Source organism: Corticium candelabrum, chromosome 1 (genome assembly GCF_963422355.1).
Source record: "Corticium candelabrum chromosome 1, ooCorCand1.1, whole genome shotgun sequence".
NCBI lineage: Eukaryota > Metazoa > Porifera > Homoscleromorpha > Homosclerophorida > Plakinidae > Corticium > Corticium candelabrum.
In genome coordinates this window covers 8,212,817-8,230,501 of record NC_085085.1, presented here as the reverse complement: position 1 = coordinate 8,230,501, position 17,685 = coordinate 8,212,817, and the positions used below count along the sequence as shown (strand labels likewise).

The 17,685-nt window shown below is 43.6% G+C and overlaps 1 protein-coding gene across 1 annotated transcript in view; it reads left to right on the top strand.

Annotated features, from left to right (window-relative positions):
• The first annotated feature begins 1,553 nt into the window (after positions 1-1,553).
• The window catches only part of LOC134192514 (dedicator of cytokinesis protein 1-like), a 39,257-nt gene continuing 23,125 nt past the window's right edge, over positions 1,554-17,685 (top strand). Inside the window, exons 1-11 of the mRNA XM_062661287.1 lie at positions 1,554-1,678; positions 1,741-1,830; positions 1,925-1,965; positions 2,030-2,085; positions 2,159-2,255; positions 10,733-10,825; positions 10,880-10,935; positions 13,313-13,433; positions 13,485-13,633; positions 13,691-13,772; positions 13,847-13,907. Of these exons, the coding sequence (XP_062517271.1) occupies positions 1,636-1,678; positions 1,741-1,830; positions 1,925-1,965; positions 2,030-2,085; positions 2,159-2,255; positions 10,733-10,825; positions 10,880-10,935; positions 13,313-13,433; positions 13,485-13,633; positions 13,691-13,772; positions 13,847-13,907 (889 nt within the window). The 5' untranslated portion in view covers positions 1,554-1,635. The remainder of the gene's footprint in view (positions 1,679-1,740; positions 1,831-1,924; positions 1,966-2,029; positions 2,086-2,158; positions 2,256-10,732; positions 10,826-10,879; positions 10,936-13,312; positions 13,434-13,484; positions 13,634-13,690; positions 13,773-13,846; positions 13,908-17,685) is intronic.

Here is a 17,685-nt window from a genome sequence, read left to right as displayed (position 1 = left end):
TGTTTGCTCTATGCACGGAAATACAGGGCCAATAAATGCCTTGCGTTACAATCTTTTCTCCTCTCGGTCCTGTGAGTGCTAGCTACCAGCTTCCACCAACAGAAGATGTTCTTAATACGGATATCGCAAGAGCTTGCTTTCAAGCAGCCATTTGGAGAAGAGCTCCAAGATGCAATCCACAAATTCCAAGTCCCGTTTCTTATGGCTGGATTTTCAAGGCAAAGATCTTTGCGTTGATTGGATCCGATGTCACAACAACCTGCACCACAGGAGGTACTAGAACCTATATCTTGTTCTTGCCAGTCAAATTACTGTTGTTCAACAAATTGATGTTCGTGTATCAAGAATACTTTGTAGGTACTGTACTGACAGCTATAAATGCCAAATTGTATCAATCCCAATAACTCTACAGAAGCTGCAACGGACAGCAGTGACAACTTAGGCACAACTGTCTTCACCTCTCTCACTGATGACCATTCAGCAGATGAAAGCTGATACTTCTAAAAATATTTGGTATTAAATTACTAATACTATTATAAGGCTCTACTTCCTCAAATAGGAATCCACTAGCTGAATTGCTTAGCATGATACTCGGTAATTTTGTGTACGTGCATTTCTTGAGAACACCGTGAGTCTTCTGTGCAAAGTCTGTCAAGGGATGGTTGTGTCTGTTGGCTAATTAAATTGTACGTTGTACTGACAATTATTGCAATTACAATACATACTTTATCTGGCAAATAAAGGAGCTTTCTTGTCTACGTTGACACGTTGGCCACATCTGTGGCACGTGCCACTGTCGTTCAATGTCGTACTCATCACTTAGATATCAACGAAAAAAACTACACAAATTTAGACCTGGAGTCTAGAATATAAGCCATACCAATTTCACCAACTCGTCTCAAACTCAGACTGGGAAGGTGTGTGCCCGTACCATGTCTTCCAGCTGCTACAAAACTGAACAGAGTCCTCTAACCTCTCTAGAGATGGTCTTTTGCAACATACGCAGTATGAAGCATGCGGAAATACCCGAGAAATACTGCAGAGTACAAACAAATCGCGAAAAAGATCGTTTCATCTATTACAGAAGAATAAATACAAAAGAAAAACAACTGTTCTAACGCGCGCTAAACACAACGCAAAGTGTGATATACTATTGTTAAAATAAGTTCTTGAAGCTATTTGAAACAGCTTTAAGTCTATATTGCTGTCTAGCGAGAAGACTTGACAGCCTCGCGTTTTCGGATGCGCATTCACAATTTGAGCGTCTTGTTCGGTGCCTTCGCCACACTTGATGGAAGATCAACCTAGGAGGTTCATGTTGTTACCTTATTCTGCTAGACATAGTTTAAGTCTGAAAATGTTGGAAGAAGGTTAATTGCAACGTATCTCTATTTGAGACTTGGCACCTGGACTGTAATAATTACTACGGTGTGCGATAAAACTCAAGGTTGATTGAAGATTGGCTCGTAAGTACACATGCAAACAGTAGGTCTCTTCTTCTATACACCGCACAAGAAGAAGAACTCCGAGGAAACAGCAATTATCCGGGCTATTCCACACTTCGGTGCGCTCGTCTCCAGTACGCTGTAAGGGGGAAAATTCTGACCAGAGCTACTGCACTTGCTGTTTCTTGCCATGTCTCACTGGCGGCCAACGATCAACGCGAAGTTGGGTGTCGGTAAGGTTTTTTGTTTACTCTACACTGTTCGCCCACTCTAGCTTTGTTTGTGACTTTCCTAGTCATCTATGACTATAGCGGCCGGCCTGAAGACTCTCGTTTTTTGCCACTTTGTTTTGGGGACCTCGTGCAAATTGTTGAAGAATGCGGAGGTAAGTATTCGACTCTCCGATGGCTACCAGGCCTATTAATTAAGCGAGAATGGATGAAGGCAATAATGAAATTCTCGGTTTGTCGCGTTTTCAGCATGGTATCGTGGTTTCTCAGTGTGTGAACCAGTCAAGAAAGTGAGTACAGATTGCAAGACACAGATCGGTCTAGTGGGATTGGTAACCTGTATCTGCTTATTAGGGCATATTTCCAGCTTCGTTTGTGCATCTAAAGTCGCACCGGTTGGAAAATCTTGGGTTAGTGACGTGGGCGTGGTGATGAGTGTTGTGAACACTTTTTTCGTTTGTGTGTTTTTGTGTTTGATCCTAGACTTCATGAAAGAGTAATCGCCATTGATGATCCAGTAGCCCAAGAAGTAACTGCTGTATTGAGGGAATGGAATTCTTTATGGAAACGTCTTTATCAAGTGAGCATGTGTCTTGAATTAAATTAGGTGTGTTTATGAGTTGTAAAGGAAATTGGTGTGTGTGTGTGTGTGTGTGTGTGTGTGTGTGTGTGTGTGTGTGTGTGTGTGTGTGTGTGTGTGTGTGTGTGTGTGTGTGTGTGTGTGTGTGTGTGTGTGTGTGTGTGTGTGTGTGTGTGTGTGTGTGTGTGTGTGTGTGTGTGTGTGTGTGTGTGTGTGTGTGTGTGTGTGTGTGTGTGTGTGTGTGTGTGTGTGTGTGTGTGTGTGTGTGTGTGTGTGTGTGTGTGTGTGTGTGTGTGTGTGTGTGTGTGTGTGTGTGTGTGTGTGTGTGTGTGTGTGTGTGTGTGTGTGTGTGTGTGTGTGTGTGTGTGTGTGTGTGTGTGTGTGTGTGTGTGTGTGTGTGTGTGTGTGTGTGTGTGTGTGTGTGTGTGTGTGTGTGTGTGTGTGTGTGTGTGTGTGTGTGTGTGTGTGTGTGTGTGTGTGTGTGTGTGTGTGTGTGTGTGTGTGTGTGTGTGTGTGTGTGTGTGTGTGTGTGTGTGTGTGTGTGTGTGTGTGTGTGTGTGTGTGTGTGTGTGTGTGTGTGTGTGTGTGTGTGTTAAGGGTGTTTAGGGATTAATTAATGTAGGCAACACCCACTTTGTCAGTTTAAAGTTCAGGATCCTTGTTTATTTTTTGAACATAAGGAATTAGACAGGTTTCTCTTCAGTAACTACTGATGTGCAATTGAATGTGGCTAGAGGTTAAATTAGTAGCTTGACATCGTACTGGGATGACTACACCTTAATGAATTAATTCCAAAGCAACTTTGGAAAACGGATGTTTGCATTGGTTTGACTTTGTTTTGTGCATGAGCAATCATTAATTTGAGATAAGTTTGAGCCATCTTCCATAGCGACAATGTGTTAATAAATACTGGTTGTCATGGCAATTTGGATTATAGTTGTCATGTTTGTGCTCTGACTGGAACATATGGTAATTTTAGTCTAATAGATGATATTTGGGTGCGGAGCTTTTAGAACATGCGCAGTCTCGAGGGTAACACGCACCTTTCGCCGATCTCGCTGTCCACAACGTCCACATTTCCGGGTCTGCTGAACCGTAGAACATCTTGCCGTTGACTAGGCTGTGTAAGGAACTTCACTACTTACCATTTCGTGCATCTTGTGAGAGACTTTGCCTGTGTAGAGACGTGTAGGAAACCATTTCTTGAGTGTGGCTTCTCAAGGGTAAGACACTGCTGTTTAAGCTGAAGTTGCCTGATTCACACTCTGAACAGATACACGTGGAGTGGAAGCACAGACTACTCATTGCCTAGTGATGGATTAGTTGTGGCGAGTGAAATCATGCCACCTGGGAACCCATTTGGGTAACCAGACATGTAGGACGTTCTGCGTTGTTTCTGGGCAGTCTAGCTTGCTTCTGTATATATGTGATTGTCCAAGTCGAAGTTGTTACTGTAATAACATGCACTCGATAGGTACTGACGCGGATCAGAGTACAGTACCCGTGCACTACAGTCTGTATAGCACTGCTGGTCAACAAGTCCCAGCAACAGTTATGTCTAGAGTAACACAACACATACGCACTAGCTATTCCATAGCTGTAATGTCTAAATCAGAAAGCAGAGGCTGTTCTACCTCATCCACAGGCGCAGTAGTTCAAGACATGTGTATATTTAGTAGTGATCTTAATTATAAGTGAAGATGTTGATTGTCGAAAATGTCACGGAGGCTGAAGCTGATGGTTTACGTCGGATAATTGAACAACAAGCAAATGAAATAGTGGAACTTTAAAAACAAGATTAGAATTCTCGAATAAGACCTTGCATCTGCAAAGTCTGAGTTGCAAGAAAAGGCATTCTCTCGCTCAATGTTGCTAAATGTTAAAATCAGGTTTTAGACAGGTTTTGTGTCGAGAAATGTGCTTGATACAGTGTGGAGTTGGATTGAACCAGCAGCCAAAACTATTACTCTGTATAGCAAACAAAGAATCAGGCCAAGGTAATCAAGTGATGTAAGCTCATGAGCTCACTGCCTTCCATGGAGTGTTGGATAGGCTAGACGAATTTTTGCTGACTCTAGTTTATCAAGATACAGTTTTACAGTTCAAGAATGTTACACGGGGGAACAAGTAGTCCTATTCAGCCACACAGTGCGTCACATTCGGTTACCCTGAATGGGTTCCCCTACCGCAAATCTTCACGTGACAAAACTTCCATCGCTAGGCAATGAGTATTCTGTCTTTCCACTCCACGTGAATCTGTTCAGAGTATGAATCAGGCGACTTCAGCTTGAACAGTAGTCTCTTACCCTTGAGAAGCCATACTCAAGAAATGGCTTTTTACACATCTCGACGCAGGCAAAGTCTCTCACAAGATGCACGAAATGGTAAGTAGTGAACTTATTACAAAGCCTAGTCAACGGCAAGATGATGCGGTTCAGAAGCAGACCCAGAAATGTGGACTTTGTGTACAGCGAGATCGGCGAAAGGTGCGTGTTACCCTTGAGATGTGTTACCCTTGAGATTACGCATGCTCTAGAAGCTCCGCCCCTCAATATCGTATAGAAAGTCAATATATAGAAACTAAGAAATCACACGTTACTCTAACATATGTATGCCAAGGATATTTCTGTTATTGAAATAGTAACTGAATCAATAAATTTTTGTAAGTGAAATGTTCGTGAACTGCCGCAAACTCTTTCATAAGAAACAATTTTTAAACTTGCTTCATGTGTCTTGAACAAGTGTATGGAAGGGACAATAAGGCTTAATCAACATTTGGACAAGTGCCTGTCGACGTACCTACTTCATTCTCAATATGTCTCGGATTTGTTGGCTTGCAAGAGCCAATTCGTTGACAGGTCACTACCCTGAACCGGGAAAACCGGTTTTGCCCAACCCAAATAATGAAGCTGATCATTCATACAGCATTATATGCAGATCTGCATGGCTATTTTGGCTACAAAAGTTAGTAAGCAATTTAAGTTAGTAAATTCTTTGCAATTAATGAAACTTATGAAATTTATATAGCTTACACAAATTAGTCTGGTGTGCTGTTTAATTAAAAGGCTTGTGTGTAGAGTATGTAAATATGTTTTTGTCTGACTAGAGAGCAGTTGCTGTGATTGTACGGATGTTTTGGTTGTTGTTGTTGTTATTATTATTTTATATTATTGTGTGTCGTGCTCAACCAGATCAGTCTGGTTTGTAAAGTCTATTACAAGTACCGGAAGTAAACCCTGCTTCAGAACTACTTAGACCATCATGGCTGTCTAGGAAGAAGACACGACTTTACGAAGGTCCGAGCAGATCCCAGAAGCACTGTTTTCTGTAAGTGCTGCAGGTTGTGATGACCTGGAATAACGTCCAGCCACTGTGCAATACCTGCGTGCACTGTGCCCAAAGCTCCCAAGACCACCGGAACCACCAGTGTTCGACAATGCCACATGCGGCTTATCTCCACTCGCAAGTCGCTGTACTTCGCCAACTTCTCAGCATGTTTCTTGCCAATGCTGCCATCAGCAGGACATCTGATATCAATAAGAAGACAAGTGTTTGTCTTCTTATTTCTGAGACAGATGTCTGGACGATTGGCTTTGATCTTCTTGGCAGTGGGGATGGTGGTATTCCACGTGATAGTAATGTCATCCGTCTCCACAAGCCTATCAGGATGATGCCGGTACCATCTGCTCTCCATTGGAACCCCAAATGACGACAAACATCCCAGTGAATGATGGAGGCCACCTGATTGTGTCAATCAGTGTAGTCCATCGGTGCCAAAGCACTACAGCCTGCCATAATGTGGTCGACTGTTTCCAGGCCTACAGTGCACATGCGGCAAGTAGGACTGACATCATGATGTAGAATCTTGCACTCATAGTACCGAGTCTGAACAGCTTGGTCTTGAGCAGCAATAACCAGTCCCTCAGTTGCAACAGGAAGATTCGCTGCCTTTAGCCATCCTTAGGTCTCTTTCATGTCCACAGGCGGTTGCTCAGTGAGATGGCGATACTGCCCATGCATAGGCTTCCCGCTCCAGGACCGCACATGAAGAAAACTGCAACACGTACGGTAATGTCTCGCATCTGTTTCAGGTGCTTGCTCGAAGCCACCTTCAACCGAGATGGATGCATTCCTGTGTAAGCTCTGCAACTTGTCGTTCGAAGCAACACTCCTTCGTAGCTGTGCAGTAAAGCGACAAGCCATGCGCATGATCGAGTGTGAAGATTTTCTGGAGTCACACTCCTGTATCACCTGTATGAAAGGATCAGAACTGTCAGCAAGGTAACAGTTCAGCCTCACAATACAAGATTGATGTCAACTCAATCTGTTGTAACCCCCTACACCCATCACTGCAAGGAGCATACAGTCGATCAACGTCTGCAGCAGGATGGTGGACACCGTGCATAGAGAGGAGCTTTCTGGTCCGTTGATCGAGCTGCTGCAGGTCCGTGCACCCCCCCCCCCCAATGAATGACGCCAAAACCATAAGTGAGAACCGGTAGTGCAAACCCATTGATGGCTAGAATCTTGTTCCGACCATACAACTCAGTCCGGAGAACCACCTCATCTGCGGAAGTACTCACGACGGAGTCTCTGCTGCATCATGCTGTGCTGAATACCGTTACTCTCATCTACATCCAAGTACTTGTAGACTTGACCCGGTTCCAGTTAGTTGATGGTGTCTGTTTTTCCTACCGTCACTCCAGAGTTGTGTCCAGATAGTCTGCCGTTGACAAAGTGTGCTGTGTCCAGACCAAACTTCATCTGGATGTCATCAGAGAAGGTACGAACTGTGTGCAACAACCCATCCAACTGATCAGAGTTTCTGCCATGCAAAGTAGATGACTGATGAGCTGACGTTTGGCAGTCTCACCATGCCCAGTGGTGAACTCCTTACTCAGAGGATTGAGAGCCATACAGAAGAGAAGTGGAGAAAGTGAGTCACCTTGGAAAATACCCCTCCTGGTCTGCATAAGCCTTGTCTTGATCGTACTGTTCCCACAAGAAAGCACCATCGATGTCCTCTAACTCTTCATCACACATGACAGGAACCTGCACAAGACTGGACTGATCTTATGCATCTGAAGGCATTGGAGCAACCAACTGTGTGGCACGCTGTCATAGGCTTTCTGGTAGTCCACCCAAGCCATGCTCAAGCTCTTGTGCCTGGTCGTATAGTCTTCGGTAGGCAGCTTGTTGATCAACAGCTGATCCTTTGCACCAAAAGATCCCTGTTGACAACCCTTCTGCTCCGGAGCCATGAGGTTTCTCTGAACCAAATGCCCTGCAATCCTCTGCCTGATGACTGAGGTGAGGGTCTTATAGAAGACAGACAGACATGTGATAGGTCGGTAATTTTTGGCCTGGTTAGTCTTGTCATTCTTAGGAATCAGAGCGGTTGTTCCTTGAGACAACCAGTCGGGTACAGAGTCTGGATTCTGAACCAGCAGGTTGTAGTTATGAGTCAGGTCAGTGTGAAGGCACGTGATACGCTTGACCCAGAAACCATAAACCTTGTCTGGACCAGGAGACTTCCAGTTCCCCATCCTTTTGAGACACGATGTGACCTCATTGTCTGAGATAGGTAACCACTGCTGCTCATCTTTCCGGTGCGTCTCGCCATTGGTTTGACGTCTCAGCCAGAAGGCAGACTCATTGTGATGTACCTCAGTTTCTAGGATATCACCCCAATACTGCTCGCTCTCAGACTCGGATGGCGGGGAAGTGGCCTGGATAGTCTGCTTACCCAACTCTCTGTAAAACTGTCCAGCATCTCGTTGAAACAAACCGTTCTGGGGAAGTCTCTTACGATTCTTCTCCAGCCTCCTGGACCACTCGACCTTGGACTTAAGTTCCATTTTCAATCAATTGATGGTGACCTCACAACTCTCCGAACAGGAAATGCGCAACCAATGCCGGAGAAGTCGGAGTTCATGTAACATACGAATGCCTGATGAACCCTTTCTAACCTCCAACAACAGTGAGATTGCACGTTGAAGTGTGAGAATCTCCATATTCAGCCTTTGTCTCCATGTCAGTTTTTGAGAATTGGTTGACTTTGTTGTCTTTAAGCCCCGCCTTTTGGACACTAGTGAAGCAGCAGAGTATACCAGGTAACTGATTTCACTCATATTTGGTTCATCCTTCAACGAACTGATGATGTGTTAAGATCACCAATAGGTTTCAGGGTTCCACTGTTCACAAAGATCCTTGGAAGGCATTGTCGCTCACAGATAGGAATTTGTCTGAGTTTCTGCAACTCCTCAAGAAACTCTCGACAAAGTGCAGGGTCCACAGCAGCATCACTATCAAGCGAAAGACCATTCTTCGTTTGCCAGCAGTCTGGACTAAGTTGAGATGTAGGAGTTTTACTATTAGCATTTATTATTATTAAGTTATCAGCCTTTCAGTAAGGCAAGTGGTGTTTTTACCCTCAATTGGTTGCCCACCAACCCGGCAGGTAAATTGCAGAGAGGTACATTATCTGTGTGATTTATGTGGCACTAAAGTCAGTCCACTTTGACTTCTCCCCCTCCCCCGGAAGTTTGTTTTGTTCTTGTGCGGCAGGTGTTCCCAGCGTTTATCCAATGAGAAATTAGTAATTAGCATGAGAGGTGGATTTTTGTCTTTTGATTGAAGGGTTTCTATTGGTTGGAGTAGGTACTTAAGTAATTTGCATAACAAGGTTGGTGGACGTTCATGCAACGCACACTCAAGGGCATGACCATGAGCTCTAGAATGAAGTGTTTAACATGTCTCTAGGACTTTACTGTCAGATTTGTTCAGGATTTACTGAGGGAGAAGCCAGTGTGGACAGACTATAGTAATTGGCATATCAATTACTGATTGCATGCACTACGGGGATTTTACCAGCTCTGAACAGCACGTTTAGTAGATATCAATGGTCATTAGGAAAACACTGATCCTTATTGCCAGCGGTCTCCATGCCAGATGACAGAAACTCCCCATCAACAGAAACAAGTTACTCTTACAGACATACTTGCCAGATAAGCAGTGAGAAATAACCAACAGACTCATTTCATCATCGTCATTATTATATGTCATGCTCAACGAGATCAGTCTGGTTCATAAGGTTTCTGTAAGCACTGGAAGCGAACCCTGCTTCAGAGGTGCTTAAACCATCATGGCTGTGGAGACAGAAGACAAGACTTGTGTGGGTCAGGAAGACTTTTTTGTAAGTGCTACGGGTTGTGGTAACTTGAAATGATGTCCAGTCACTGTGCAATACCTGCGTGCACTACGCCCAGTGCTCCCAACACCACTGGAACGACCAGTATCTGTCTGACATTGCCACACGGGGCTCACCTCCATCCACAAGTCACTGTACTCTGTCAACTTCTCAGCATGTTTTCTTATGATGTTGCCATCAGCAGGACAGCTGATATCAGTAAAAATACAACTGTTTGTCTTGTTATTTCTGAAGCAGATGTCAGGATGATTGGTATTGATTTTCTTAGCAGTAGTGCTTATGGCTATATCCCATGTCATAGTGATGTCATCTCTACAAGCCTATCAGAATGATGTCCGTACCATCTGCTCTCCACTAGAACCCCAAGACTGGTGACACATGTCTCAGTGGATGATGGAGGCCACGAGATTGTGTAGATCATTGTAGTCTGTCGGTGCCAAGACACTACAGCCTGCCACCATGTGGTCAACTGTCCAGGTTTGCAATGCACAAGAGGCAGGTGGGACTGATATCATGATGCAGAATGTTGCATTCATAGTACCGAGTCCAAAGAGGTTGGTTTGAGCTGCAACAACCAGTCCGTCAGTTGCAGCAGGAATAGTTAATGACTTTAGCCATTGGTCGTTCTCATGTCCAGAGGTGGTTTCTCAGTGAGATGACAATACTGACTGTGCATAGGCTTTCTGCTCCAGGAGTGCACATGAAGAGAACTGTTGTACATGCAGAACTGCTTTGCATCTGTCTGAGACGCTTGCTCAGAGGCACCATCACACATGATGGTGCCACTTTCATGCAAGTGCTGCAACTTGTCGTTCCAGCCAGATTCCTCTGCAACTGTACAGTAACTGACAGGCGATACATTGGTTCGAATGAGAGGACTTCCTAGCATTACACTCCTGTACCATTTGCATGAACGGATCAGAACTGTCATGAAGGTAACATTCTAGCCTCGAGCTTCCAGACCAGGGAGGGCACAAAGCATGCGACTCTAGTCTGCATCAGAACGGTACTAAATGACTTCAGAAATACCGTCTTAGAACAGGAATGTTTGCTCTAAGTTCTGATTGGTTGAGCAGTAGTTGGTTGTACATGTTTTGTGTGCTATGATGCACTGGTTTTGTAGACTAATTGTGTTAGTGGTGCACAATACAATATGATTATGTTTTACATTTCACTCTTAAAGAAGAGAGGTTGTTGAACATATGAATTTCGTTATGTAGTTTAGTGCTGATACAACTTGTTTTTAATAACTGCTTTCTATTTGCAGGATCACAAGAACAGTCAATGTGGTACAATTAAAACTTTGATCCTTCAACTAATTGACTTTCGGAGTCAGATTTTGTCAGGAACTTTACCTGCAGTTTGTCATTCATGTTTTTGGACTGGTAATGTACTTAGTTGATTGTATAACTAGACTGACTTATTGAAACTAAAGAAGAAGGTGACATCAAAGATTGACTGGGGGAACAGGTTGGTAGTATGGTGATTGTGGTGTGTGTGGTGCTGACATCTGTACAAACCACCCTGGGAGTCTTATTGAAATTACTCTACGCTACTTGTTTCTATGAATCAGTCTTTGTCAAGCAGTTATTAATGGCTGTTTTAGTCATAGGTACTTTTAGGTTCTTGTCATATTCTGGTAATAATAGTTTGCAATAGATACTAGTTGTGCAATGATGTCAAAATTACTTTACTTTAATGGTGTAATGCTTAGAAATTGAAAGTGTTGCAGTTTGTTTTATACTAAAATAATGATAACATGTTGTTGTTGCTTTTGCATGCTATAATGAAGCTGAGTCAAGAGTGGTATGGTTACTTGTGTGTTTGGGTGCAAGGTTTTTCGTGAAATTGAGTTAATTACACTGGCTTTTTCTTTAGTCCTTAATGTTGTCTGCTAATTGCTTTTGTGTTTGGGTAGTCTAGTCTGAATGGTTGGCATGAGTAGCTTTTGTTATTAGACATCGACTTTTTCTAAAGACACATCATGTATTTCTAAAGCCTGATTCACATTAACGATGCAAGGCGACACAGCGCCTTTGCATTCTTGCGTCAAAGACTTACACTTTTCTTGCGATTCACATTAAGATGGTACGACGCAGAATATGACACAGTGTTGACGCAAGATATAGAATGAGTTGTATTTCTTGCGTCCAAATTTTGCATCTTGCGTTTATGCACGCATTGAAATCAATATGTGACAATGGCGGACAAAGCAACCGAAACTCTCATGGAACGTGTGAGGAGTACTACTGTCTATGGGATGTGAACATCCTCTTTACAGAGACAGAAATGCTAAATGGAAAGTGTACACGAGACTACAGTAGTGGGTCGTGCGTTATACACGAGGAGCGTGTTGACTACACAAACACAAAAACTAATGTCAAATGTGAATGCTCTTTGGATGCAAGGGATGAAGACGCAAGATGCTGCATATTTTTAATGTGACCCTCTTTAACTAAAACATGAACCTTGATACAATTTGAAAAAGGCTATTTGCAGAGTAGGCTTTGTAGAATGATGTAAATGATAGATAAGGCACTTTAATTTTGAAACATGTTTGTATTGGATCACTGAATGGGTTGCATAGTTGTTTATGGTAGAACCTGTAGAGTGACAGGATCAATGTGTCTTGTGCAGCATGTATTGCAGATTAGAATATAAGGAAAAATTTCCGGCTGGACAAGCAGGTTTGACAGGACCATGGCCATTATTCAAAACTACGCTCTCCAATTCATTCCCGTTTCGAGAAACAATACTCTGTTGCTATTAATCGACATACATACAAAGCATTGCAATAAATAGAACCACTTTGAGACAATATACTTACGAGACAAGCATTTGTTGCTTTACTGTACAATAAAGTGTTGTGTGAAAAAATTATGTAACGTCAGGAGGCAAAGCGTACTTTAATTGTGTGAGACAACAGCAGAACATGGACAGAACTGTAGCGACTATAGATGACTTTGTTCATGAAAAGTTGAGGACAGTGCATGACCTTATGAATGGCACTTCTTATGACTTTTTTTAGTGTTCAATTCTTGCAATTAACCGCTCTTTACTGCTCACATAAGGACCACATACCCAGAAAGAAAACATTCACTAATCAGGATGTTTTGGTTATTGCCTTGGGGGACCCTGTTGATACAACTATTGGCTACCAGTTGATGTCCTCACTTGGCACTGTGCTACCGATTCTAAAAATTGTTTGCCAAGATTTGTTTTGTCGTGGCAATTGGAAGTGTGTTGGAGATTCTCCCACTCTGGCTAAACAGTTAAGCACAAAACTAAAGAACGCTTAGTTGTGTAAATAACCAATTACTCATATTCAGTGCTATCAATCTGCTTTTCCATGTAGAGCATCATTTTGAAACTACAGATCTCATAATTGAGCCTTCTAACTGTAGCTACTGTATACTATGGGTAAAGAGATTTCACATTTATGCCCCCAGGAAGGCTTTGTAGTTGTTTTTCTGGCAACTTGTGTCTCGGCAACTTGTCTCACCACTTTGTACAGAAGCTTAGATATACCACAAGAACCATACTCTCCGATTTTGCACATAGTCTGACTCGTGAATGTCCGTGTCATGCCATTTGTGTAACTGTTCAAGTAACCAGTGTCCGGTCAACAGCTTATGGTGACATAGACTTATTTCGACTGGACAAGGTCCAGTGTTCAGGCGTTATGTTCCGTTTTGTATTGTTGCGGCAGTTTTGTGCGAGTAGGATTATATGGTATAGACAATAGTGCTACATGTTTGCTATAGTCTAACACATTTAGTTAATTAATATATCTATTTTTATATATTGATGTTATTTGAATTTCTATTCATTGGTATTTGAATCGTAGAGTGTTGAATCTAGACCTTGTTCCTCGTGGAGACAATGGAGAGATTGTGACTGAAGATAACACGTCTGTGTTAGAATTGTTTCGGGTACATCAGCGATGTGCCAATTCTCTAGCAACAGCTGTATGTTATATCTGTAGCAATTTGTAGCTGTTCTTATGTTGTCTTGTGCAGACAATTACTGGAACAATCAAGCCAGTTCGCACACGCCCGACAGCTGTTCATCATTTATTTGCTGAAGTCACTGGATTTGCCTGTAATGTTGGTGATGAAGTGGAACTTTATGTGTCACTGTTTGATTTAAACTCAATGAGATACATTAGGTTGGTGAAATTTTTTGAAAGGTGACATTGACGATTTAATATTTTTTATTTGATAAGTGAACGGTATCTTGTAAAATTGAACAAAAATGGTGCACCGAGAGATGTTAAGAAGATGGGACAGATGTGTGCTTTGTTTACTGTATGGCAGTAATTTTCTAGTATTTGGAACTTGTTAAGATGACCTTACTGTGTTGTGTGTGTGTGTGTGTGAAGGATCTCGGAACAAAGGAATTGACTGGAGAAATATGGCTAGTTTTCCATATTATCCGAGTTGGTATGGTTCTAATTGTTTGTTGTTGAACTTGCCAAGTAAACAATGTTAATTTGTGTACCAGTCATTGTGGTGATGTCTTCGCATGCTTTGAAGAGGTATCTAATAACTATAGATGTGGACAATGTTCACATGTCAGTCAATGTTTCCAGCCCCCTTCTCACGCTCTTCATTGGCTTTGACTAATTAGGTTCAAGCCATCTCTAGTAAGAGCTCGAGCCTGTTTGCACATTCTCTTATTAGTCTCGTGGGAATGGCGCACAGCAACCCGGAGAGCTGTACAGCTATCATAATAATATTAATAATTAATAATAATAACTCCAAGGTTTGGGGTTCAAACCCCAGTGATGATAGTAAATTATGAAACTTGCCCTTCTTTCTTTCTCATGTTTCTCTAGCTTTGTCCATGAGAATATGACTCATTTTAGTCGTAGGGGAGTTTCTGTTGTCTGGCGAACGGTCCATTGACGATGACATTCAGCGCTATCTTGGTGGTAATTGTTATCCACTAGGCGTGCTGTCCCGAGTTTGTGGTCACCGTAATGCCTATGGTCTATATCGAATTGGCTAGTCATTGATTGCCATGTGGACTACACAGAAACGTGTACCCTGCTGGGCTCACCTGCCGGGTTGGTGGGCGTCCAGATGGGGGTAAACACCCCACTTATCCATCATGGAGGGGCATAACGACACAAATAATAGTAATAATAATAATGGTTCCGGTGGTCTTGGGAGCTTTGGGCACAGTGCACGCAGGTATTGCACGGTGGCTGGACATTATTCCAGGTCATCACAACCTGCAGCACTTACAGAAAACAGTGCTTCTGGGATCTACTCGGATCCTTCGTAAAGTCATGTCTTCTTTCTAGACAGCCGTGATGGTCTAAGTAGTTCTGAAGCAGGGTTTACTTCCTGTACTTGTAATAGACTTTACAAACCTGACTGATCTGGTTGAGCACGACGTAACGGTATTCAGCACAGCATGATGCGGGAGAGACTCCGTCGTGAGTACTTGCGCAGAGTGAAGGTGGTTCTCCGGACTGAGTTGTATGGTCGGAACAAGATTCTAGCCATCAATGGGTTTGCACTACCGGTTCTCACTTACGGTTTTGGCGTCATTCATTGGGGGTGCACGGACCTGCAGCAGCTCGATCGACGGACCAGAAAGCTCCTCTCTATGCACGGTGTCCACCATCCTGCTGCAGACGTTGACCGACTGTACGCTCCTTGCAGTGATGGGGGTAGGGGGTTACAACAGATTGAGTCGACATATCAATCTTGTATTGTGAGGCTGAACTGTTACCTTGCTGACAGTTCTGATCCTTTCATACAGATGATACGGGAGTGTGACTCTGGAAAATCTTCACACTCGATCAAGCACATGGCTTGTCGGTTTACTGCACAGCTGCGAAGGAGTCTTGCTTCGGACAACAAGTTGCAGAGCTTACACAGGAATGCATCCATCTCGGTTGAAGGTGGCTTCGAGCAAGCACCTGAAACAGATGCGAGACATTACTGTACGTGTTGCAGTTCTCTTCGTGTGCGGTCCTGGAGCGGGAAGCCTATGCACGGACAGTATCGTCGTCTCACTGAGCAACCGCCTGTGGACATGAAAGAGACCTAAGGATGGCTAAAGGCAGCGAATCTTCCTGTTGCAACTGAGGGACTGGTTATTGCTGCTCAAGACCAAGCTCTTCGGACTCGGTACTATGAGCGCAAGATTCTACATCGTGATGTCAGTCCTACTTGCCGCATGTGCAGTGTAGGTCTGGAAACAGTCGACCACATTGTGGCAGGCTGTAGTGCTTTGGCACCGATGGACTACACTGATTGACACAATCAGGTTGCATCCATCATTCACTGGGATGTTTGTCGCCATTTTGGGGTTCCAGTGGAGAGCAGATGGTACCGGCATCATCCTGATAGGCTTGTGGAGACGGATGACATTACTATGATGTGGGATACCATCATCCCCACTGCCAGGAAGATCAAAGCCAATCGTCCAGACATCTGTCTCAGAAATAGGAAGACAAACACTTGTCTTCTTATTGATATCAGATGTCCTGCTGATGGCAACATTGGCAAGAAACATGCTGAGAAGTTGGTGAAGTACAGCGGCTTGCGAGTGGAGATAAGCCGCATGTGGCATTGTCGAACACTGGTGGTTCCGGTGGTCTTGGGAGCTTTGGGCACAGTGCACGCAGGTATTGCACGGTGGCTGAACATTATTCCAGGTCATCACAACCTGCAGCACTTACAGAGAACAGTTCTTCTGGGATCTACTCAGATCCTTTGTAAAGTCGTGTCTTCTTTCTAGACAGCCATGATGGTCTAAGTAGTTCTGAAGCAGGGTTTGCTTTCGGTACTTGTAATAGACTTTACAAACCAGACTGATCTGGTTGAGCATGACACATAACAATAAGTCACCGCGGTGGCTTAGTGGTTAGTGATAATGACTCCCACTCTATGGTTTGGGGGTTTAAACTCCAGTGACGACAGTAAATTATGAAACTTGTCTGTCTTTCTTTCTCATGTTTCTCTAGCTTTATCCAGAGACTATGACGCCTTTCAGTCGTTGGGGAGTTTCTGTGGTCCGGCGAACAGTTCGTTGACGATGACGTTCAGTGCTTTCCTGGTGGTCATTGATATCCACTAGGTGTGCTGTATCAAGTTTGCGGTCACTGTAATGCCTGCAATCTATATCGAATTGGCTAGTCATTGATCGCCGTGTGGACTACACAGAAACATGTACCCCGCTGGGCTCATCTGCCGGGTTGGTAGATGCCCAGATGGGGGTAAATACCCCACTAGCCCATTATGGTTGGGTCATAATGACACATAATAATAATAATAGCCTAGTGGTTATTATTACCATGATGGCCTGGGTTTAATCCTGGGTGACGACAGCAATATAATGAAACAAATCTGTTGGTTCTTTCTCGCTGTCTATTTGGCTATGTCAGTGAGATTAGACTTGTTTCCATTGATGGGGAGTTTCTGTGATCTGGCATAGGGACCATTGACAATGAGAATCAGTGCTTTCCTGGTAGTCATTGATATCTACTGGGTGCTGTCAGAGCTGGCGAAATCCTTGTAGCACACTCAATCAATAATCGATAAGCCAGTTACTAGTGCCATATGGATTTAGATGGAAACATGTACCTCTCTGGGACTTACCTGCCGGGTTGGTGGGTGCCCAGTTGAGGGTAAAGACCATAAACCCTACCTAGAGGGTGATGACGACATAATAAGTCACTGCTGTGGCTTAGTAGTTAGCGATAATGGCTGTCACTCCATGGTTTGGGGTTTAAGCCCCAGTGACAACAGTACATTATGAAACTTGTCTGTCTTTCTTTCTCATGTTTCTCTAGCTTCGTCCATGAGACTATGACTCGTTTCAGTCGTTGGGGAGTTTCTGTGGTCTGGCAGTTTCTGTGGTCTGGCAAACGGTCCGTTGATGATGACGTTCAGTGCTTCCCTTATGGTCATTGATATCCAGTAGGTGTGCTGGTCCAAGTTTGCAGTCATCGTAATGCCTGCAATTTATGTCAAATTGGCTAGTCATTGATTGCCATGTGGACTACACAGAAATGTGTACCCTGCTGGGCTCACCTGCTGGGTTGGTGGGCACCCAGATGGCGGAAAGACCCCACTTGTCCACCATGGAGGGGTATAACACCACAAATAATAATACACTCAAACCTCCCTAATCTGGACAGTATGGGACCAGCTGCTGCCCGGATTCTAGAAATGTCCGGAAGATAGAGATAGCTAACGTGCG